General features: G+C 47.9%; 1 protein-coding gene and 1 pseudogene across 2 annotated transcripts in view; one reads left to right on the top strand and one right to left on the bottom strand.

Annotated features, from left to right (window-relative positions):
- Window positions 1-465: 465 nt before the first annotated feature.
- Window positions 466-23,762, bottom strand: part of C2H1orf21 (chromosome 2 C1orf21 homolog) — a 247,367-nt gene continuing 224,070 nt past the window's right edge. Inside the window, exon 6 of one of the 2 annotated variants that reach the window (XM_067728901.1) lies at window positions 466-754. In XM_067728901.1, the coding sequence (XP_067585002.1) occupies window positions 719-754 (36 nt within the window). In that variant the 3' untranslated portion in view covers window positions 466-718. Of the gene's footprint in view, window positions 755-22,869; window positions 23,673-23,762 lie in introns of those variants that run through there. The other variant, XM_067728900.1, reaches the window with a different exon arrangement.
- On the top strand, window positions 5,119-7,237 carry LOC137219804 (serine/threonine-protein kinase PLK1 pseudogene; annotated as a pseudogene).

Below are 23,762 nucleotides of genomic sequence, written 5' to 3'. Positions count from 1 at the left end.
AATAATAAAATGTTTGGGGCTAAGAATTAAAAATCGGGGTGGATCTAAAGTACTTCACCCCCAAATATCTCATTCTTTCAAAGATGATGATCTGAATAATCAAGATTCTGAATGAGATTGAAAAATGCTCTTTGGAAGAAGATTAGATTTCTTTGCAGAATAACAGATTAAGTTTTTTTTTTTAATGACTGACAACAACAAAGTTAAAATATCCAAAACTACCTCATGAATTAATCAACCAAGGAAACAGACATTTCCATTATTCAGATGTTAGCAAGACTCTAAGTGTAAATATCTCAGAAGTACTAGAAGGTCATATTTGCAACGGACTTTTAAAGGTGAATTTAGTCCAACATACACACTTTACGGGTGAAGAAACTGAGACCCAGAAAAGAGGTTACAGTAAGAAATGAAAAATGCACATGCAAAGTTTACCTTCTCCTACGCTGAATGAGGATATGATGTCAGCGTGTCCACCCACACATGGCACCTGGCTGCCTGGGACACCTGCAAGGCTGCCGTGGGGTGACGCGTGGTTTGATTTTCCTCAGCATCTCTTCCTTTGGGAGAACGCTTCTCTTATTTTCCTGGATCTGTCAGTCAAGGCGCTGTTCATCATGGGAGGACACTTGACCCGGGTTGGTCACCAGTCACAGGGATTGGTCTGGAGTGGGCATGTGATCCAAGCAGAATTCATCAGAGGCTTTTCCTGGGATTTTTATGTGGATGGATCCAAAGAAGCAGGCTTCCTTGACTGCAAAGAGGAAGCTATTTATAGTAGGAGAAAATGAGGCTATTCTTGAAGGAAGAAAACCCTAGATAGACAGACTCTAGATAAATGATGATAGATAAAGACAGATAGATAGATACACACACACACACACACACACACACACAGAAACATAGAAAGAACCTGCTCCTGCACTTGCTAGTTCTTTTGCTTGAGTTTAAGTTTCTGTCACTTGCAAACAAAAAAGTTGTGATCACTATAATAGAAACACAATGGCCCTGTGACTTTTTTTTTTTTTTTTTTTTGCGGTACGCGGGCCTCTCACTGTTGTGGCCTCTCCCGTTGCAGAGCACAGGCTCTGGACGCGCAGGCTCAGCGGCCATGGCTCACGGGCCCAGCTGCTCCGCGGCATGTGGGATCTTCCCGGACCGGGGCACCAACCCGTGTCCCCTGCATCGGCAGGCGGACTCTCAGCCACTGCGCCACCAGGGAAGCCCCCCTGTGACTTTTTAATGATCTAAAGCTGATAAGTTGGTGGTAGAAGGGAAAGAAATGTAAATAGAATCCCTTTCCTCACCTGGAATGTGTTCCCTGGGACTTGGTACTAGGAAGAGACTACGGGCCTTTCCTGTTTATTGCCCCCTCTTTTGTCTATTTAAAAACATTGACAAGGGCTTCCCTGGTGGCGCAGTGGTTAGGAAACTGCCTGACAGTGCAGGAGACACTGGTTTGAGCCGTGGTCCAGGAAGATCCCACATGCCACGCAGCAGCCAAGCCCATGCACCACAACTACTGAGTCTGCGCTCTAGAGCCTGCGAGCCACAACTACTGAGCCCGCATGCCGAAACTACTGAAGCTCGCATGCCTAGAGTCTGTGCTCTGCAACAATAGAAGCCACTGCAATGAGAAGCCCGCGCACCGCAATGAAGAGTAGCCCCCTCTTGCTGCAACTAGAGAAAGCCCACGCGCAACAACGAAGACCCAACGCGGCCCAAAATAAACAAATAAATAAATTTATAAAAATAAATAAAGTAGGTCTCTCCTGCATCCTGAAATCTTGTTACTCTATTTACATCAATTCAACATTTACTGAGAAAAAGGAGTACAGATTGTTCAAGGATGAGAAGAAACTAGCTCTGATTTCCTAACGATTGCAATCTAGGTGGTGGTGAGCTTTGGGTGTCAGTTCTGTGTTTCTCCCCGGGTTGCCCTACCAGCCACTGGAGTTGAGCAAGCTACCAGCACTCACAGAGCTTTTCCTCCTGCCTTCCTCACCTCAGATTGTTGGGAGGATTGTATTAGTCCACGAGGGCTGCCAAGACAAAACACACAGCCAGGGTAGCTTAAACAACAGAAATTAATTTTCCTACAATTCTGGAAGTGAGAAGTCTGAGATCATGGTGTTGGCAGGTTGCGATTCTCCTGAGGCTTTGCCTTGCAAATGGCCACCCCGTTGCTGCCTCTTCACATGGTCGTTCCTCTCTGCCCACGCAACCCTGGTGTCTCCCTGTCTGTCCAAATTTCCTCTTGTTATAAGGATACCATTCAGGTTGCATTACGGTCCACCCTAATGGCCTCATTTTAACTCAGTCCCCTCTTTAAAGGCCCCATCTCCTAGTATAGTCACATTCTGAGGTACTGGGGCTTAGGGCTTCCACATATCAATTTTGGGGGACGCAATTCAGCCCATAACAAGAACCAAATAAAATCACGTGCAAATGCCCAGCATGATGTCTGCCAGGCACACGGTAACATCCTACAAATTTGAGTTCCCCCCTCTTTCCTGCTAGTAGGATACTAAAGGTTTAAGACAACCACTTAGTTGGAGCAAGTATAAACTCTGGCTCCTGTGGGTATAAATTGTTACTAAATAGGGATAAGGGGGATCCAAATTCATGAGCTTCTATTAATCAAAACTGGTTTGGGGATTTCATTTTTTAAAAATTAGATTTATTGAGGTATAATTCTATATCATAAAATTCACCCTTTCAAAGTGTTCAATATATGTTCAAGGAGTTCTGACAAAGGTATATAGTCAGTCGTGCAACCACCATTACAATCAAAATACAGAACACTTCTATTGCTCCAAAAAGTACCCTCATGTCCCTTTGCCATTTCTCCCCTCTCCGAGCCCTTTGTAACCACTGATCTTTCTGTCTCTACAATTTTGACTTTTCCATTATGTCATATAAATGGTCATTTGATATTTAGTCATTTGTGATTGACTTTCACTTAGCATAATACTTCTGAGATTCATCCATACAGCTACATGTATCAGTTTCAGTAGTTATCCATTTATCAACTTTTTTTTTTACCAATTTATACCAAAGATACCACAATTTGTTAAACCATTCGCCAATCGATGGGCATTTGAATGGTTTCTACTTTTTGGTGATTATGAATAGAGCTTCTATGAACATTAAGAGTACATGTCTTTTCGTGGATGTATGCTTTCCTTTCTCTTGGATAAATACCTTAGAATGGGATTGCTGGGTGCTATGATACGGGGATGCTTAACTTTTTAAAAAACTGCAGACTGGGTATGATTTTGCACCCCCATTGGCTGAGTGTTTTACACGTATTTTATCACAGTCTGTGCCTTGTCTTTTCATTTTTCTTAACACTATCTTTTGAAGAGCAGGAGTTTAAAATTTTGATGAAATCTAATTTATCAATTTTTATTTTTATGATATATGATTTTTGTGTGTGTGTAGCTAAAAATCTGTATTTAATCCAAGGTCACAAAGTTTTATCCTCTATTTTTCTTCCAGAAGCTTTATAATTTTAGTTCTTGCATTTACTACTATAATCCGTTTCAAGTCAATTTTTGTATGTGGTTTGAAGTAAGGGTCAATGTTAGTTTTAGGCATATGAATGTCCAATCACATACCAACACAATGCATTAAAAAGGCATCAAATTACCCCATCAAACTACCTTGACACCTTTGTCTAAAATCAGTTGATTATACACATGTTGGCCCACATCTGGACTCATATTATTCCATTAATCTATCTTTCTATACTGTGTGCCTATGCTACGTGTGTGTGTCCAAATCCATATTGTCTTTATTTTTGTAGCTTAAAAATAGTCTTCAAATCAGGTAGTGTTAGTTTTCCAATTTCATTCTTCTTTTTCAAAATTGTTTCTGCTATCCTAGATCCTCTGCATTTCTATATAAACTTCAGAATCAGTCTGTGAAGTTTTACACAAAAGCCTATCCGGAGTTTGATGGGGATTACTTGTATCTATAAAGGAATTCATTTTGATAAATTAGATGAACACCATTCCTAATTTGGTCAAGCTTTGAAACAGGCTTTGGTATTTTAGAAAACTGTTCAGTTTTTCATTAGGTTGGATGTTGATTTCGAAGCCTGTGATTCTCACCTTCTCTTCTGAGTCTAGGATGCCATGGAAAGAGGCATCGCCCTGGTGACAGAAACACCCGGGAGTGTGTTTTGTCCTGGAGAGGAAAGGCAGTTTCCTCCTTCAGGTGAACTCTGTCTATGTCTGTGATAGGTAACATCTCACAACTCCAACCCCAGAGAAGCTGTTTCAAGGCATTGCCAAATAATCACCCTTCCCTCCTTTGTCAAGAGCAAAGTTCGTCTGATTTAGGAAAAGTGGTCTCGTTCACAGCCCAAGCACAGGCCCCAGGAGGAGCGTGTTCTGGAAAGCGATTGAGGAGAGGCCCAGAAAAAGCCAGGGCAGAGGCTTTCTGGAAGCACTGCCATCCCTAGCAGGGGGTCTTCCAGATGAACTACCCAGAGTAGGGGCTGTGACTGCCGCCCAGCCAGCTCCCCAGGGACTACCCTGAGAAACCCAGCCTGTCAGCAGCAGAATTGTTGCCCGTGCTTTATACTGGGAATTGTTAGCAGTCTCTAAATAGACCATTCATTTTTCCTTTCAGCACAGAAGGGTCTCACAACTCCAAATACCACCAGGGGCCTGAATGTTTCAAGTCAAAACATTCCCCAAACCACAGCCCTCGGGTGAGAGGCCGAGCTAGCCAAGGGTTTGGAGGAAAAACAACCACCTACCAGCCTGGAAACCACTGTGTACACAGGAGGCTGGTCGCCTTGCTCACAGAGGCTGGGAGACTGAGCATTTGCACTAGTGAGACTTAATCTGATAAAGCCACCTTTCCTACATTTCCCCTTTGCCGGAGGACCCAGTCCTGGGGCTGGAGGCTGCGCGTGGGGCGGGGCCGCCCGGGGTACCTGAGCCACCCCTGCCCCGCTTCTTCCTACCCGGTTGTGATAAAAAAAAAAAAAAAGCGAGCGAGAGAGAGAGAGAGAGAGAGAGAGAGAGAGAGAGAGAGAGAGAGAGAGAGAGAGGCTTTTGCAACAGTCCCGGTGCAGCATTTGATTCGGGGAGCAGCGGAGCGGTGTCAAATCTCTGCCAGGATGCAGCCAAGCAACTCCAGGAGCACGAGCGCGGCGGCGCTGCAGAGACGCTGGCGCGGGCACCAGCCCACCGGGGAAAGCCGGGATCTCTGGAGCTGTGGCTCCCAGGGCCCCCGACCGCCATCCAGCAGGCAAAAGAGATCCCGGAGGTCCTAGTGGAGCCGCGCGGTCGGCGGTGCTGCCTGCCGGGCCGCTTCCTGGGGGAGGGAAGTGCTTTGAGATCTCTGACAGGATGAGGACGCCAAGGAGGCGTTTGGCCGCAAGATCCTGCCTGAGTCGCGGCTGCTCAGGCCGCACCGGAAGGAGAAGATGTCCTTGGAGATGTCTATTCATTCCCCTCTCGCCCTCCAGCACGGAGTCGTAGATGCACGTGGACACGAACTTTATACTGGTGGTGCTGGGGCGCTGCCGCTGCCGAAGATTACCCTGGAGCCGCACCAGCGGAGGAAGGCGGCGACCCAGCCCGAGGTCCGCTGCTACCTGCAGCACATGGTCCTCGGCTGCCAGTACCCGCACCCAAACCAGGTTATTCACTGGGACCTCAGGCTGGGCAAACTCTTCCTGAATGACGATCTGGAGGTGAAAATAGGGGATCTGGCCCCGCAACCAAAGGTGAATATGATGGGGAGCAGAAGAAGGAAACCCTGTCTAAATACACAGCTCTTGAGGTGCTGAGCAAGAAAGGGCACCGTTTCCTGGTGGACGGGGGGCCTGTTGGGTGCATCATGTTGATATATACCTTGTCGGTGGGTAGATCACCTTTTGAGATCTCCTGCCTAAAACTGACCTACTTCTGGATCAAGAAGAATGTATGCAGGATTCCCAAGCACATCAACCCCGTGGCCACCTCCCTCTTCCAGAAGATGCTGCAGACAGGTCGCATTGCCCACCTGATCATTCATGAGCAGCTCAAGACGAGTTCTTTACTTATGGCTACATCCCAGCCCATCTCCCATTACCTGCCCCACCATTCCATCAAGGTATTCAATCGCTCTCAGAAGCCTGGATCCCAGCAACAGGAAGCCACTCACAGTCCTAAATAAAGGCCTAGAGAACTCTATGCCCAAGACTCCCTGGGGAAACTCTTTCCAGTGGTCCAGGAGACCAGAGAGTGCCACTGCACTCCCCAACCACTGCACCACCAGCTGTAGTGGCTGCATAGCGTGAGTGCCTCCAAGCCCTCTGAGAGGGGGCTGGTGAGGCAAGAGGAGGCTGAGGATCCCTCCGGCATCCCCTTCTTCTGAGTCAGCAAGTGGGGGACTATTGGGACAAGTGCAGCCTCGGGCATCAGCCGTGTTCTCCGATGATTGGACTCACCTCATCCTCTGGTGCCTTGGTGACAGTCTGTGGTTCATAGAGCATGGTGGTGCAGAGTTCTCCCTCGCCATGAGTTCCCATCCTAACTCCTCCATGAAGATCACTCTCCAAGTACTTCCAAAACCACACGAGTGAACACTTGCTGAAGGTGGGTACCCACGGGAAGGTGATGAACTAGTCCAGCAATCCTACCTGCCTACCTGATTCTGCAAGCACAGAACCATCACCCTGCATCCTGCAACGTCTTCCAGCACCACAGCAAACTCGTCCTGTGCCCAGCATGGCAGCTGTGACCTACATCGACTAGAAGCCGGATTTCCACAAGTACTGCCTGAATCTCCTGGAGGAGCACAGCCGCCCCAGGAGTCTGGCAAGTCAGCTCTTCTATGCCCACCCATGGTGGACAAGCTGCTGAGCTTTCCCTCAGCCAACAATCGCCTCAGGACCTCCTCACAGCCCCTCCCAGGACTACTGCCCGTCCTCACCCCCACCAGCCCCTTGGGCCCCTATGGGTTAGCCCCCGCTGTGCTGGGTTTTCTGTGATATGTCCCCTCACTCCGACCGGGTGGCTGGAAATAGAGCTATGTCTTCCTTGCAGGTGGGAGTTGCTATTAAGTTAATTTTGTACATGTTGGGGTGTAGGTTCTACGGCCTCTTCACCTTCCCTCTCAACCCCACCGTATGAATTGTACAGAATACTGCTATTGAATTCAGGACTGTCTTTTCCTTGGCTTTATACACATTATACACGCGCGAATCGTTTTAAAAAGGTGCGGGGAGCGCTGATTGGCTACTAGTTGTCATGTGCACTCAGTGGCCACCTGGCTCAGCCAGTTAGCGGCAAGACCTGAGTGCTCTGGAGGTGCTGTGCAGAGGTGGCTATATGGGCTACATGGAATGCCTGCTTTCATTGTCTCTTAGCCCAATAAGTCATGTAGCAATGGTAAACAAAGTCAGTGACAACACATTAAGTCCTTCACAAAGTGCCTTTGACAAAAGATGGTCGCCTGCTGAGAGCTGTGGGACCCTCTCAGCTGACAGGGCCCTGAGAATGCTATAGTGACCCTGTCATGGGGACAGGTCTGTCAGGAATGGTCTTCGGGGAAGAGGATGGAATTTATAAGACCTCCTTTGAATGGCCAGTGCCGACTCCGATGGCTCATCTAGCTGGCATGTAGAAAAGCTGGAAACGCTAGCCGAAAGCTTGGGGAGGCAGAGAGGGGGAGAGAGAGAGGAAGGGAGGAAGGAGGGAAGAAAAGCAAGGAACCCCCTGTGGTAGGCGCTGCGAGGGAAGGGCTGCCTGGGGTCCCTTTCGTGTGCTCACAGCAGCATATGTCCACTAGTGAGGAGCACTCCGTGGATTCGGTCCAGGAGAGACACATTGTTTCAGCTGAAGGAAGGGAAGGCGAGAGTACACTGGAAAGAAGTTCGAGAAGCTGGCTCAATGGTGGCCCAGGCAAAGAATATGACCAGACTGAGATGACATGGCACGCTGACCCAAGGCACGCATGTCAGTGGCACTATGGCCGAATGGTTACAAGCCAGGCCTCTGGGTCAGAGGACCTGATCCTGGTTCTACCACATACTGCTGTATGACCTTGGGCAAGTTACTCAATCTCTCTGAGGCTCAGTTTCCCCAACTGTAAAATGAGGGAACAGAACTTACTTTATAGGGGTTATCTGGAAGAGTATGTGAGAGAACATTTAGTCTCTGTTCCACATGTGGCAGTGACTATTAGGAGGATGGATCAGTTGGGGACCAGTTGATGGCTTTGATGTCGCACTTCCCCCCAATGATGTGGACTCTGCCAGTGTTTGGTAGACTCAGCTTCTGCTAAGAAGCTCATCTCATCTGGGACTTGAGGGAGGGAACTCAGCTCTGACTATGACCAAGTTTCAGTATGTGAAGAGATTTGCTTACCTAGGTCTTCCTACTTATCCCGATGACTCTATTTACTTATATTTTGGAAAATCTTCAAGCTTTTTCCTTCCACTTGTGTGCTGGGGGGAGGAGGGGTGGGAATGGGAAGATGTTTATGGGCCCTGGCAGGAGTCAAAGGGGGCCGTGGGGCACCAGAATCCTACTGCATTGGCAGGGGCACAAATCCTGGCAGATTATGTCAAAGATAAAAGAGGATTTAGGGTGACGATTTAAAGCTTCCTTTTCTCCTTTTTTGGGCAAGGGCCTGGGAAGAGGGGGTGGGAACTGAAAACAGACAGAGCCTTGTTAGTGACTTGAATTTTCACATGTAGAATGACGGGGCTTTGGAAAGGAGTTTCTCCTTGTGTGCCCCTCCCATTCCACGCCATCTAACCTGATCTTTAAATTGGCGACTCCATTTGTATTCCAGTCTGATCATGGGAGACTCATATCCCGGTGGGCCCCAGCCTTGGTTTGTAGCAGACGGGAAGTGTTCAGGGGAGCCTTCAGCTGACACAAAAGGACTGTGGGGAAACCAGCCAGCATCCCTCCCTCCCAGCAGCCTCACCCCACAGCTGGGGCCCTGGGAAGCAGGGTGGTGGCAGGTCAGCCTTTACAACTGCTTTCTATTGGATCCTGTCTGTATTGGTTGTATTCAAGGCTCTCAGTCCCAGATATGAGAGCAAACCACAAGAACCCTGCGTCAGGTCAGTGACCAAGTGCCGAGCATATCAATGACCAGAACTCCGGGAACAATTGGAGCAAGTGCTTGAAATTCCAGCCGTGAGCCCGTCTGACCCACATGGGGGGATGCATATATCTTGGGTAACATCCCAGCCGGCAATTCCCAAACTCACCAGGCATTCAACCACTGCAGCCTCAATTTTAATCATTATAACACCACCCATCACCCCACTCTAGCTCTGCCCCACGGAACGTCCTGGGTGTGTAAATCCTGTTCTTTTTATTCAGCTGAGAGATGCTGCAGAGAGGACGAGCAGCCACTGCCCTCAGTCCCTTGCAACCAGGGACCCCGCTTTTCTGGGGGTGGAATCTGCCTTCCCTGAGGTTTGTCAATTTGCGGGGAAGGAACTCATTCCCTAGACGCTGTGCTTTATCCTGAAGGCATCTCCCAGAGCCAGGGGTGTACCGAGGGCTGAGGGCAGCTGGGTGAGGAACACCACAAGGTAGGAGCAGGCTTAGGCTTCTGCCTGAGGTCAGCGATGAGAGGTAAACCTCCTGCCCAGGATGGGTGTGTTCACGAAATTCTCTTTCTTTGGAATGGCTTGAGCAAAATTGTGTCTGGACACCAGATGAACCCTTGAGGCCTTTCCCTAGCCTGAGCTCTTCGACTTCTAGGGGTTGATTCATTCTCTTGTCCCATCAACAAGAGAGACTCACCTTCATGTGTCACTGGGAGGCCTCCACATTCCCCGCCTTTCCTGTCTCACTCTCACCATCGAGATTGGTAGCAGCTTTGAGTGCTTCCTTTTCCGGGCTCTCACAGCCCCTTGGAGTGTGTGTACAGACCCACGCCCTGCTGTTCTGTAGCTCCCTGGGGGCAGGGTTTATTCTGTCCAGCTCTGTTTGCTGGTGCCCATCTCAGTGGCATGCTAGGTGGACAAGTAGCCCGGGGACCCTCCCTGTGCCTCACAGTGGCCTGGGGAGATGCTTAAAAATGCCCAGCCCCGCTCCCAGAAACCCTGACTTAAGTGACCTGAGGTCTGGACGCTGGTGGTCTGAAAAGCTCCCCACGTGACCCAATGTGAAGCCCCTGTTGAGACCCCCCCCCCAGAGTCGACCGTTAATGAAAGCTTGTCTTAGAATGAACCAATGACGCTTGTCCAAGTGATACCTTCTCTTTTATTTGTGTGTGTGTGTGTGATCCTCAAGCCCTACTCACCCCTAGCATTCATCCCGTTAACGCCATTTGTTGGAGCCATAAAACTCTTGGGGGAACCAGGTTCGAAGGAGGGCTACTGGCAGGCATTTCTCCTCTGATGTTTGGAACTGTGCTGAACAACTCACTAAGTCTTAGGAAGTTCCTGCCTCCAGCCCGCGGGATTCTCTCTCGTCCTTCAGCCTCACTCCATACCAGCTAAACCTCTTCCTCAACGTTTTCTAGACTGCAGACCACGGTTTCTGAGCCTTGTGGGAAGTGGTCGTGGGCAAGCCTGAGGGGCCATGTGTGAGGCCCCAGGTGGACCGAGCAGCCTGGAGGGAGATGCATGTGGACAGGGTGTATTATGCAAATGGGAATTACATGAAGTGATTGATAGAGTTTCATTCAGGGAGAAAATGATGAGAGAAATCAGACCACAAAATGTCTGTCGAAATACCATACGATATCACTTATATGTGGAATCTAAAATACGACACGAACCTATCTACGAAACAGAAACAGACTCACAGCTCTAGAGAATAGACTTGTGGTTACCAAAGGGGAGGGAGATGGGGGAGGGATGGATTGGGAATTTGGGATTAGCAGATGCAAACTATTTTATACAGAATGGATAAACAACAAGGTCCTACTACATGGTACAGGGAACTATATTCAATAGCCTGTGATAAACCATAATGGAAAAGAATATGAAAAAGAATGTATATATGTATAACTGAATCATGTTGCTGCACAGCAGAAATTAAGACATTGTAAATCAACTACACTTCAATAAAAAAAAAGTTTGTCCAGTCCAGTTCTATGCGCAGCTCACTGCTAGGGGCTGTGGGACTTCAGGGGATCTGCCCTCTGTATGGGAAAACCAAAGAAGAGAACCTAAATATATGAGATGAAGCACAGATTTCCAAAGCTACCAGAGCTCTGAGAGGAGTGATGTCCATTTCCTGTAAAGCTTCGGTGTCTCATCCGTGGCTGGCGGTAGCCTCTGAGTCTAAACCAGCTGCAGCTGGTCACTGGCATGAGGTCTTTTTTTGAACACACAAAAGAGTATAGGGAGTATTTTCCAAACACACACCCTATTTCCCCATATCTGCTTCAGTTAATTTTTTAAAAGACTGAGACATTGTTAACCCTCCCCTGTGCCACGTCCCGTCCTCCCTCCCTCCTCCCTTTCTTGAAATTGGTATTTGTCTTTCCCATGTATGTTTTCCTATGCACGTTACTATACACGTAGGGCATTCATGCACAATATATGATACGATTTTGAAAGCTTTCAAACTTTATATGAGGGGCATCATACTGTATCCTCTGCATGTTTTCCACTCACTGCTCTGTTTTTGAGGTTTATTCATGTTGATACAAAATTAACTAAACTATTGTTTATCCATTCTCTTTTTTTTTTTTTTTTTGTGGTATGCGGGCCTCTCACTGTTGTGGCCTCTCCCGCTCTCCCATTGGGGAGCACAGCCTCCGGACGCGCAGGCTCAGCGGCCATGGCTCACGGGCCCAGCCGCTCCACGGCATGTGGGATCTTCCCGGACCGGGGCACGAACCCATGTCCCCTGCGTCGGCAGGCGGACTCTCAACCACTGCACCACCAGGGAAGCCTGTATCCATTCTCTTTTTTGATGGGCATTAAGAGTGCATTCTGTTTTTCCGTTAGAAATAATGCTACAACATTGTTTGTAATGTATAGTTTGGTGCACATCTTCCTTCCTCCCTCCCTCCCTTCCTTTCTCTACCTGTCTTTCCTTCCTTCCTTTCTCTTCCTTTTGAAATATAGTTGATTTACAATATTGTATTGGTGTCAGGTGTACAGCATAGTGATTCAGTGTTTTTGCAGATTATACTCCATTATGTTATTACAAGATAATGGGTATAATTCCCTGTGCTGTACATTATCTCTTCGTTGCTTATTTATTTTACGCATCTCCTTGCACACAGATGCTCCACTCCACTCTCTCCCTGAATACTCCCTCCATGACCATCACAGCTTTCAGACCTGCTACCCGCCTGCTCCGGGCTCTGCCATGGGCTCACCCTTCCTCAGTACCGGCAACTCGGCTCTTAGTGTTTGAACTTGACCCGGTTTCTAGGCCTCACCTTACACTTGGAGACCTAGTCTTACACCACAACTCTCTGTGGCTCAGGCCTCTCAGGGCTTCTACCCCCCACCAACACCTGGCCTCTGCTGAAGGGAAGTTCTTTGGCAGGAAAGATTGGCATGTCTTGGGCCATAAGACGAGGTCTCATACAAGTGGGCAGTTTTAACTGGACCTCAAAGGAAGTTCAATCTTCTGTAATAAGAAGAAATGGGAGAATTTTCCTGAGGGGAGAGAAGGAACCAGAGTAGGAAAATAAACATGGCAGGGTAGTATAGGGTGAGGACCTGGCTAAGAGCAGTGGCCAATGGAAGCTGGGTTCTGTCAGAGAGTGGGTAACATGATGTGAAGCTAGTAAGTTAAAACTTCATGTTCCTCACCAGATGACTTTGAGCTTTCAGGATGGAAATGGTGGGTGGGCAGTGCCCGTGGCAGGGGTGATGGTGGCCGGGAGACCCCTGAGGAGAAGCTCCCATCCTTTACAGCCATCTGCTGGGCCAGGCTGAGTGTGAGCACTTGTGGTCTCGTTTCACTCATTTCCCTCCAATTTGTTGATGAGCCTTTATCAAATCAGTCTTCCTCTTCCCTCCATCACTCATGTGTCACTTCCCGCCACTCCCGCTTCCAAGTAAGAGAACTCCAGGCAACCACGTGCAGGCTTCAGTCCAGCTACGACCAGTGGACTGGACGCTGACATTGCTTACAAGAGCCCGGGGAGCGGACACGAGGGGCAGTCCTGCGGTCTTCTCTGCAGCTTGACCTCTCTGTGGCTTGAGATTAAAGTAAGCTCCCAAAGTTCCCAATCAGGGCTACGGGGGACCAGCATGTGTGTATGTGTGTGGGGTGCAGTCGGGAGTGAGGTGGGGTTAGGAAACCCTTCAAGCTTGGCTGGCCTTGTGATTTCAAGCGAGCTTCTGCAGGGAGAAACAGGCTTACTGTTTTCGAAAGAACAAGCTTGGGTCCCAAGTTTCCTCTGGGCAGAAGCCTGGGCTTTTGCCTTGTTTGACAACCTGTCAGAGGCGAACAGGCTGATGCTACAGGGAAGACAGAGCCAAGAGAAACTGCTTTTGGCTTCATGCTTTGAGACTAGTGTGTGTGTGTTTCTCTCTGGTAGATCCTGGAAGGCGAGCGTAGTGGGAGAATCAATTGTTTTCAGCGTCCAGAATGTGCCAGATAGTCATGGAGTTTGAGGGTGGGGAACGAGAGAAACTCTAAGGCACATACCTCATTTTTCATACTGTTCCCCCTGCATCTGACTTTGGAGAGAGGGGAATTCTTTAATTCCTCACATCCCTGACGCCCTACTTGGGAGACCCCAGTGCCCGGCATACACTGTGCAATTAACAAATGTCAGCTGGCTGAATGAGTGCCTTTGGGAAGTGGGTGGTTGTTTACTGAGCATTTACTGTGGGATCTCCTCAGATCAAACCTATGAGAAAAGTATTGTTTTCAAGTAGGTTCAGGAAGGTTAAGTAACTTGTCCAAGGTCTCACATCTAGGACTCTGTGTGTGTGTGTGTGTGTGTGTGTGTGTGTGTGTGTGGTGGGGGGAAAGGGGTGTACAAGAGATTTGAGAGGCTCATGGCATCATTTTTTGTCATTGCTCTTTTTTGCAACTTCATCAAATCTATGAATTTATGAATTTGCAGAAGCTGATGGGACTGTCCCTGAAAGCTGATGGGACAGTCCCTGAAAGCTGATGGGACAGCTGAGCAGGCTGTCCCTGAAAGTTGGAGGCAATGAAAACAAGGTTGGGGGCTTTCCAAGTGGGTGCTTGAGGTAGTACATCTCCTGTAAAAACAGAACTTGAACTTACGTACACACAGTAGGGAAGAAGACAGAAGAGTAGAGGGACAGGAAGGCCCCAAGATCTTTTGCAGACATTTATAACAGCCCCTTCCCTGAGATCCAGGGAGAAAGAAAGGCACAAAAGAGAACAAAGCCAGGTCATCTGTTAAAAATTATTTAATAGAAAGTCCAATGTCAAAATGTAACAATAAACAAAAATACACATGTATAAATATGTATATATATAATTAGACCTGTATACTTTCTCAGACCCTTTTCAAATGAAACAGAATCATCATCATATCTTGGTGGTCAAATCAAAAATAATATTCAAGCGACGTGGACCCACTGGTGCTGTGGGAAATAATAGTACTACTGAAGAACTTTGAGGGTTCAAAGAATTCCAATCATGAGAGAGCTGGGGATATTGCCAAATGTCCTTTTCTGGAGACCCAGAGAGGGAATATGAGCAACCCCATGGCTCTGTACAGTGTACCTGATCTTTTCTTAGCACCTACAGCCACTACTGCCTAGGGAGTCCGCTCTCCTGTCGGATGGGGTTTTGAATTGTTTAAGTTTATGCTATTTGAGAGTTTGCTTGCCCTGTCTCCCAGATTACAATCTCCTGGGGATTTTGCTTTAAGACCTTCCTATTCTTCAGGCCACGTGCCAGCACAGCAGTTTGGGATGGATGCCATCAAGGTGTGAGGATTTGCTCTTGAAAAGGTGGTTGGTGTCCAAAGTGGCTGTGCACATATAGGGGGCACCCAGACCCTCAGGGCTTCAGAGTGAAAATACCAGAACCTCTGTCTGTAATATTTTGTATCTTACTCCTTAAAAATTTCTATGTTGTACGCTTTAAAAAATGTGCCTAATGTTTTAGTACAGAAGTATATGAATATATACTTTAATAAACATACGGGGGGGGATGCATCTCACAAGGTTTTTGCTGACAGGCACGTGTGGTCCAAACAGATGGGCACCCACGGCTTTACAGAATTCACGTGCATGTGGAGGGCTGGGCAGGCTTCCCTGCGGGGCTCCCACGCCCACCTGAGGAAGCCTCTGCCGGTGCTCAGAAGAGCAACGCCTCAAGATCATCTCCCAGACCTGAATGAGAGCTGATGCCTCCTGATCCTGCCGCTAGATTTTCCTTGAATGTAACGCCTTATCCTAAATAAAACACAGATGCCCTTGGGAAGCGCAAATACACAGCCACTGACACCTGGCAGGGAAGCATTTTGATCTCTTCCTGGTGATGGAGAGGGAACTGGACCAGGGCAGACAATGGGGAGAGGGTGCCCTAAGGCAAACCTGGCCGTATTCCATGACCACACCCCGACCAAGGGGACCTTCCAGGACCTTCATTTTAAAGTAGGTGTATTTGAGGCCAAATATTCTGTCAGTTTCCAGCATCGTGATTACTATAGGCCGAATTCTAATGAAAACGTCTAGGCTGGTGGGATAGTCGCGTGGGAACCACAAGACACAGAATCAGAAATTGCTCAGTAAGGAGCCAGAGGAATATCTGGGAAAAGAGTAGGTGTTTGAGCGACAATCTTTCCAAGGGTACAGATGGCTAGTGAATATGCCAGGCTGCACCCAGGAGGGCAGGTGCGGAGGTCTTGCAAAATAGGTGAGCCAATAGGTGAGCCCCAAGTCGTCCTCAGGGCCCTCTGGGGTCAGGAGACCTGAGCCCCTCAGCTAGGAAAACTGCCTTCAGCCCCCAGTGCCTCCAACTTCTCAAGGAAATTATGTTACCTATTGTGGCCTTCTCTTGAGTTTCTAGCAACCATGCTGCCTCACAGCTGGTATTTTGATTCATCTAATTCTTTTTCTTCTCCTTATAAAGTTTCTAATTATTTGTCTGGGGGCAAAGGGAAGAGAAACCCAATGCTCTGAGCCCTGAATAGGTTCTTTGGCACCGCGAGCTGTCTGCACAGAGAGACTCTGTCTGCTGTCTCTGAGCCTTCCCTGCGTCACTCCCAAAGAGCGCGGGGCTCCAGGGCCCTCCCCGTCCCCACGAGGCTCACGGCAGCTGTCTAGGCTTGCGGGTATTTTCCATGTGCACACAAACCATGTGTGCTTTTTTGTTTTCGTTTTTTAATTCCCCTTTCTTTGGCAGGACACAGGTGCACACTGCAGACACAGCAGAGGCTCGGCCACCAGGTATGACCCAACCCGGGGAAAGGCTGTGCAAGGGAGGCTGCCCTTTGGTAGAATGAATGAAGACCTCACATCCCGAGTTGGGAAGCCCTAGGCGGCTTCCCGTGTATTTATCTTAGGGTGCACCCTCATCCCGGGGTCTAGGCTGGCCTGTTCCCTAGAGGTATTTTTAGCCTTGGTGGTTCTACAGCGAGCTCAGGATGACCCAGAGCTGTCCCCTGTATGTCTCTAAATCCAGCCCAGGTTAAAGCTCTTGAAATCAAACAGCTCTGGGGGAGAGGACAAAGAGCTGGGGCAGGGGTGGAGGATACACAGGAGTAAATCATCTCGGCAAGAAACTGTGTACCTCCACAGCACGGAGGGGACTTCTGGTCCTGACGGGGATCACACTTACCTCTCTGGGTGGCCTCGGCAGTGGGCTTCAGAGGGGGCAGAGCATCACCTACAGCTCTCTTTATGCCCCCTGGGCTGGGTCACTGATTGCCCTGGCCACATCCCTCTCTTCTCCCTCCTCAACTCCTAGCGCCAGCTGCTTCTCTGCACACAGGCCCTGACAACCCACACTGCCCCTCCTTTGGCTGAGTCCCATGCTGTCCCCTCAGCCTGGAAGGCCCCTTGCAATGCTCTCCCTCAGGCCTCTGACAACCTTGAGCTTTGATGTCCCCTCTTTTAGGAAGCCCCCGATTTCCAAAGCTGGGCGGCTGCCCCTCTGAGAGCCTCCCGCGGCACCCAGTAATTCCCTACAGTGCACTTCCCACACTGTCTGCCCCACTAACGGTGGGCTCCTTGAGGGCGGGAGCTGGGCTTGGGTCAACCGTGTATTGCTGGGGATTAGCTCAGTGCCTGGAGTATACTAGGTGCTCCATATAATCTGGTGAATGAGTGAGTCCCCGACACTGGAAGAGGCAATGCTAAAAATGTTACCTCTGGGCCAACCTAGACGAAGGGGCCCCAACCCCAGCCGCTGGTGTCCCAGTGGAGCTGCTGAAGTGCTACAGTCAGAGACATACTGGCTGCGTGGGAGAGTGTGTGAGAAGTGCTGGGGTATATGGCGAGACCTGGCACGTGACCTGAGGGATGGGTCCTATATGTGCCTGGGGTTGGGAAAGGCTGCCAGAGTCCAGGTTAAAACCCAGGTGAGTGAAAGATGCTATGGCAGGCATCCTGGCACAGAGAGGGCACAAGACCAGACGACCAGCAGACCTTCATCCTCCTATTCGAGTCTAATTCAAACTTTCGTGAGAGTGATCACCAGGTTTTCCTAGTTTGGTATTATTATAATCACACTAATGCTTTCCTAGGCATTATCTTAGAGATTACAATACGGCAAAATGCAGCTCTTCCTTGAAGTACTTCAATGATAAAGTAGTTATATACTTTTTCTCCATGTATCTTTCTGTGGGGTGTGTGTGTGTTAGGAAATTGATCCAAATTTAGAGTCCTATAAGGCAGCTGCCTTGTTCTGCTCTAGGAAAATAGATACAGAAAAGCTGGCTTGCAATCTACTGCGAAACTTCCCTTGCTCACTTGACTGTCAAGAGAGAACAGTCCCTGAAGATCTGGACTGAAATGCCAGAAACCAGGGGCTGTTCTATCACTTCTGGGTCTAAGCCCAGGGGTCTCCGAGGTTCTAGAGTTATTCTCAACCCTAGGGACCCTAAGGCAGTTCTGGCTGAGTTCATGGTGTTCTTTTTACTGCCTCTAAGTCTTACCCAATCAGATGCAACGCCTTGGGCTAAAAACAACCCCTGGAAAGGAAAGAAGGGAGAATTCAGAATAGAGAGGGAAGACAGTATTAGAATAGGGCCTTTGGTTTAGGGGTGAGTCTTGGTGAATTAAAGCAATTTCTCTGGCTTCGAAGAGATAAGAGCCATTTCCTACATCATCTTGAAGGAATTTGACAGCTACCATGTTAGAAAGAGGCAGGAATCTTGGCAACGGTTTTCATAAGAAAACTGGACATAGCACCCCCTTGACACAGGAAATTCTTTTGATTCTTTCAAGCTAAGTAAGTGAGGGCGGAGGCGGGTCCCCTCTAGGCAGCACCTTTACCAGTTGCCATGGAGACATGAGTCATCTTCTTTAGAGGTTGTGCCTTTAGAAGCAAAGAGAGAAACTCTGGGGAATTCTTGGGCTCTTCTGACCTTGGAACAAATTAGTTAAATGCCTATCCAAGTCACTACCTGACTATCTAAAACATTTAAGGTCTTGAAAGAGATTCACATCTAGTTTCAATGCTTAAACTAGCCTGGAAAATACAGAGGCCCCAGTCCAAAGATCAAAAAGAGATGTCAAACCCTAGCTCACAAGAAAGGATTTCAAGTTAATGGTCCAGGCATTGTCTTTCCTCCACCTTTGGAGATCAGATTCTCCTAAACTTCTCCGGAGGTTAAGGCTTTTCACCTTAAAAAGATGCATCCTGGGATGAAACAAGCTTTGGGACCCAGGAAAGAAATCAGAGTACTCAAAAGCCTGTTCTGGTCACATCTGATACCTAACTGCAGATACCAGCCTCCTTTTCCACGTGCGGGAAGGATTCCAAGGAAAGAGATATGCGCCTAAAATCCCAAAGCCGTTCCCTTCTGGGCACTAACACCCTGCTAGCCTCTCCTGGTTTGTGTGTAGCTTATCAGATATAGGAAGGCCAAGTAAAACACTCCCCATGAGGAAACCAAGCTGGTGGTGAGCCAAGGAGAGATTCTGGAAAAGGGAGATGCCCCCAAAGGGTTGTTTTCACAGTGTCGCGTTGCAAAGGGCATAGTAGTAATAAAAAAAATTAGGAAAACACTTGAGTGACATCTTTCCTTCTTTCAACATGGCCATTTATGTTGGATATATGAATTCTACACTTAAGATACACAACTTAGAACACGGGGGTAATAAATACACTTCCCAGGATTATTGTGACAAGACAATTATAAAAATGCCTAGCACAGTATCTGACACAGAGTGAGTTTAAAAAATAAATGTTAGTTCCTTTTCCTCTTTCCCCAAGATTAGATTAGATCCCAGATAAGGTACAAGAGTCTTCTGAAAAGCATGGCATAGCTAGTGAGCGAGTCCTAAGGTCTGTGACAAAAGTAAATCTGTTTACCCACAATCCTCATTTTCTTCCACAGCTTTCGACCCTCTTCCAGAGACATACAAAAAGGTGACTGAAGTCAAGGGCATTTTTCCCCCCTTGGAAAAACATGTCCATTCATTGGTAAAAGGCAATTCATAGACCTTATCCATGAAATTCCAAAGGTCTACGGCAGGGACATATTTGCAGGGTGGAAGCCAATTGCCTCACCCGGCTTTATACAAGTGCCGGGAGTGGAGGTGGGGAGGTACAGTAATCCACCCATGACATTGAGAAGCCATGTTCCTGCTTCGAGCCACCCTTTCATTATGCCCTTAAATATATAGTCCCTGTCCCCAACCAGGCCTTATTCTTCTACTAGGGTTTTAAGCAAAACTTAGCAAAAAGTTTAATTTCTGAGACGTACAAAGAAATAAAGCTCTGAGCATGTCTTCCGGGGGAAAAGCATGCAGGGCAGATTTTATGTAAAATTATAGAGTGCAATCTGATACCTTTTTTTTAATGAAGGAGTTGGGAGGAGGAAGGAGAGAGCCTTAGATACCAATTGTTTTGCCTTTCATAAAAAATATATCAGAGTCCCGGAGTCCAAGATTCAGAGTCAGTATTTTCCTAGATTAAGAATTTGATAATTTTTCTTCCTATGATACTGACAAGACCAACAGACATGGAAACGCTCTTTTAAATTCTTGCCCAGTGTCTAAGCAGGACTTGTAATCAATATGCCAACGGGCCTCATAGGCTGCTGAGGTAAACTGCATAAGAGGTATAACCTCTGTTCTTAGCAGGCTTATGGGGAGAGTGTGGCCCTAAGAGAAAATAAGTCTCAACGAGACTGTGAGGGAGACAAAGTTATAACTCAAACTGGGACCGAAAGGGGGGCGTCATCATCCCTGGACCCGCTCCCGGGGTCTGTCAGGTTGCAGCTATGGCCGCTTCTGACCCTGGGTGAGCCCCTGACACGGAGGTGCAGGAGGCTGGCACCAGCACGGAGGACTAAGGAGCCGAGGCTCCCCAATCAGGGCATCAAAGCTCCGTCTCAGACCCTGGGCACTGCAGACGGGGAGAGACCTGTCTCCCAGCAGGCTGGTGGGTGGCCGCTGCTATGTCTGAGGGCCGACCTAGTTTTCTGTCTCCAGACTTTGTACCTTCTTTGTCCTAAATAGACCGTAACACCACCCTACGCTCCAGCCTGGGGCTAGGAGGCACCGTGAGGTAAAAGCCTCTTTCAGGCTTCTCTGCCAGTAACAAACACGCATTCAATTATGACAGCAGTACTCCGTGATCCTGAATCTCTGCCAACCAAAAGAAAGCTACGCACATACTGCTGAACTTGTACAATTCTACAACTCAGAGCCCATAAGGCGTGTGTAATCTAGCTGTAAATCTTGCCTCCAGTCTGCCCCACCCACTGGCCACTAAAGCAGCTGGATTTTGAATCGCACCGGGCGCACAGCCATCGCCCTTCTCTGTCCTAAATGCTTCTCGGCCCGTTTCTCATTCTTTTTCTATACCTCCATCCGCCAGACCATTTCCCTCCCTCCTTCCTTCATCCCCCTGAGTCCTCAGAGATGACAGCCAGCAGGAGCACCAGCTTCTGGATTATTCTTTCACTGTATCTGAGACAACGGGCTTCATGTTCAGATACACAGGGGAAAAAAAAAGGCAAATGTTTTTGCATTAGACCTTTACAGAAGGCATAAAAAAATAAAGTACAAACACAGATCCCTTGACAATTTTATGATTAAAACCAACAAATGGAAAACAGACAGTTTTGAGCGTTGCTAACATAGTCAAGTATTTCACGCCAACTGGCTCCGTCACCCCATTTCTCAGATCTGTTTCTAGATGTACCGAATGTGTCTGCAGATGACATCACTTTTGCCCATCAAAGAGGTACCCCGTGTTAAACCCGGGAGACAGAACTCCAGGTGAAAAGCCACTGGCTCACGGGCACAACACTTCAGGTGTCACGAAACCCCCAAAAATCAGATTCCCCAGAGACACGTGGTTCTGTGTACACGTGTATCATGTCGAAATGTTAAACGTGACCGTCAGAAAAATGATGTGAGCCTGTTTCATCTCCACGTGGAAGGTGGTGATTTTCTGGGAAGACACTATCTGAGACACCAAATAGAGGAGCGAAATGGAAGACATTCAGTGTTTGCTTCATTCTTGCTGGATAAGAACAAGGAATCTCGGGAAAAGGTCACCCTCGGAACAGTGAACAAGTCACTGGCGCACAAGTTTAAGGTGGGGCTTGGCAGTTCGTTTACAGTTGGGAAAAACTATTTTAGTCACTTGGCCAAAAACCATAGAAAAGGAGGGGACATAAAACCCTAGGCGACTCGAACTCTCCCTGCGTTTTTTCTGCTCGAAGCTGGATAAAAAGCCTGAAATTTTGGCTGCGTCTCTATTTATGTAACAACCACAGCTGCTCCCCCAAATAGCTGCTGCTGCCGGCTGAAAGAAGGAAGGGCTTTTGTTGCTAACGTTTGAGTCCATTTTCTCTAGTGCCTGACTGAGTTTCCTTCCCCTCACTTTTGGTGTGTGCCGGGTCTAAAAGGAGATAAGGAATCTCCCCCTGAACACGGTACTGGTGCCACCAGCTCTGTGGATGGATTTTCAGGTCAAGGCTCATCTTCACAGCAAGAACACACTAAGCTTCTTATTCTATTCTGCGGCAGGTGATCTCTCAACTACCCAGAGCGTATTAACTACCCACCTTCGGAGGGTGGCAGTGTGGCTGACGCTGAGGCCTTTCGCGTCCACAACCCTGCAAACAGAGAAACACACAGTGCTTTTGCTGTGTTTCTTTTTGTGGGCCAAACCCACACCTGGACTGCTGGCGTGGCACTGAATAGGGTGCCCTCCCCTGAAAGTAACAAAGAGAACCCTCGTCAAAGCTATCGAACGTGTTAAAAAAATACAAAAGTTATTTTCTCCTTTTGATTGCTATTTACTTGTGACAACATTTGTTAAAAATATTATTTCTGTCTTTGAGAAGAGACCATTCTCTTCATAGAATTATGGAAAAATAAACTCTACCAAACCCACAGTTCATGTTCCCCACGACTGCCCGGGGCTTTGGCTTTCGCATCTCCGAGTATCATCACCAGTGTCCACGTACTATGTTTTCTAGTCGGCAAACGCTTTTCACCACACCATCCAGTGCTGCAAGTAAGAGAAAGGAAGTGGCAAGGCCCACGTGCCATTTTGAAGGGAAGTAGGGTGGTTTATTGGCTAACAGGATGAAAGCTAACAGGGTGGTTTCAGGCCCTCCTAAAAGCCGTGGGACGTCCCCTCACCTCCTCTGACCACTGTCAGCACTGCGAATGCTTGGTGGGTTATAAATGGGACGGTAGGGAGCCACTGAGGAGTCATTGCTAAGGAGGGCTCGTCTTCCGCACCCAGGATCATCATAAAACACTGAGCTGGATGAATGGGAGAAGACAAGGAAACATAAAAACAGTAAAATGTTTATTTTCTTAGAAAAAAAAGTAGGCAAGAGGGATTCAAAATGATTGTGATCACACTTCCGTCTGCATCGGAGCAAAACTGACGCTGCAAGCTTGATCTTTGATTAAGAGACCCAGGAAATGAAACCACCTGCCGTTCGCTCCTATGTCACTTCCAGGAGCCATGTCACAACATGCTTTTAATCGACAACAGCGTCTCTACTTCTTCTTCACAGAGAAACAAGGCTTTTGCCATAGCAACCGTCCCCTCTCCAAAGCGCGACACTGCCAGTGAGAAGCAAGGCTTTGGACTGCTCAGGGGAAGGCAGGGAAGGAGGAGAGAGGGAAGGAGGCGCTTGTCTTAGAAGCGGAACCGGTCTAGGACAGAAGTTGGATATCTGAGTTCACCACTACCTTATCTTATAGAAAATAGGTTGGAGAGCATCTGTAAAACCAACAGTATCTTTAAGGTGAAATTGCAGAATTTTGCTGCAGACCTGGACACTGAGAGAAGTGAAAAGTTGCAACAAGTTTTAACTAGCAGCAACAAAGAAAGTTCGATAACAGTTTTTTTTTTGTTTTGTTTTTAGCAATATTCCTTTGCAAGTTCATTAAGAAACATTGTAATTTAATGGGGCATACGATACGGAACGATCTTCTTTTGCTATAGTGCTGTTCGCTGAAGAGAACCGACCTTTGCAAAGATTTCAACGTGGGGTGTAACCTATTTACACAGTAGTAGCTCCCAGTTTGAGTGGTAGAATTGGTGCTATGTGATATCTTCTTCTTCCGAACAGTAATCTCGACCCTTGAGAGGAAAAGAAAAGAATAAGATGTGACTGAGAATCCAAAGCAAGGCTTGAGATAGTTACTTGCAATCGGTTTTCTCTCAGTATAT

Source organism: Pseudorca crassidens, chromosome 2 (assembly GCF_039906515.1).
Source record: "Pseudorca crassidens isolate mPseCra1 chromosome 2, mPseCra1.hap1, whole genome shotgun sequence".
NCBI lineage: Eukaryota > Metazoa > Chordata > Mammalia > Artiodactyla > Delphinidae > Pseudorca > Pseudorca crassidens.
Note: the sequence above shows the minus strand (reverse complement) of the source record. Positions and strands in the feature narration are given on the sequence as shown.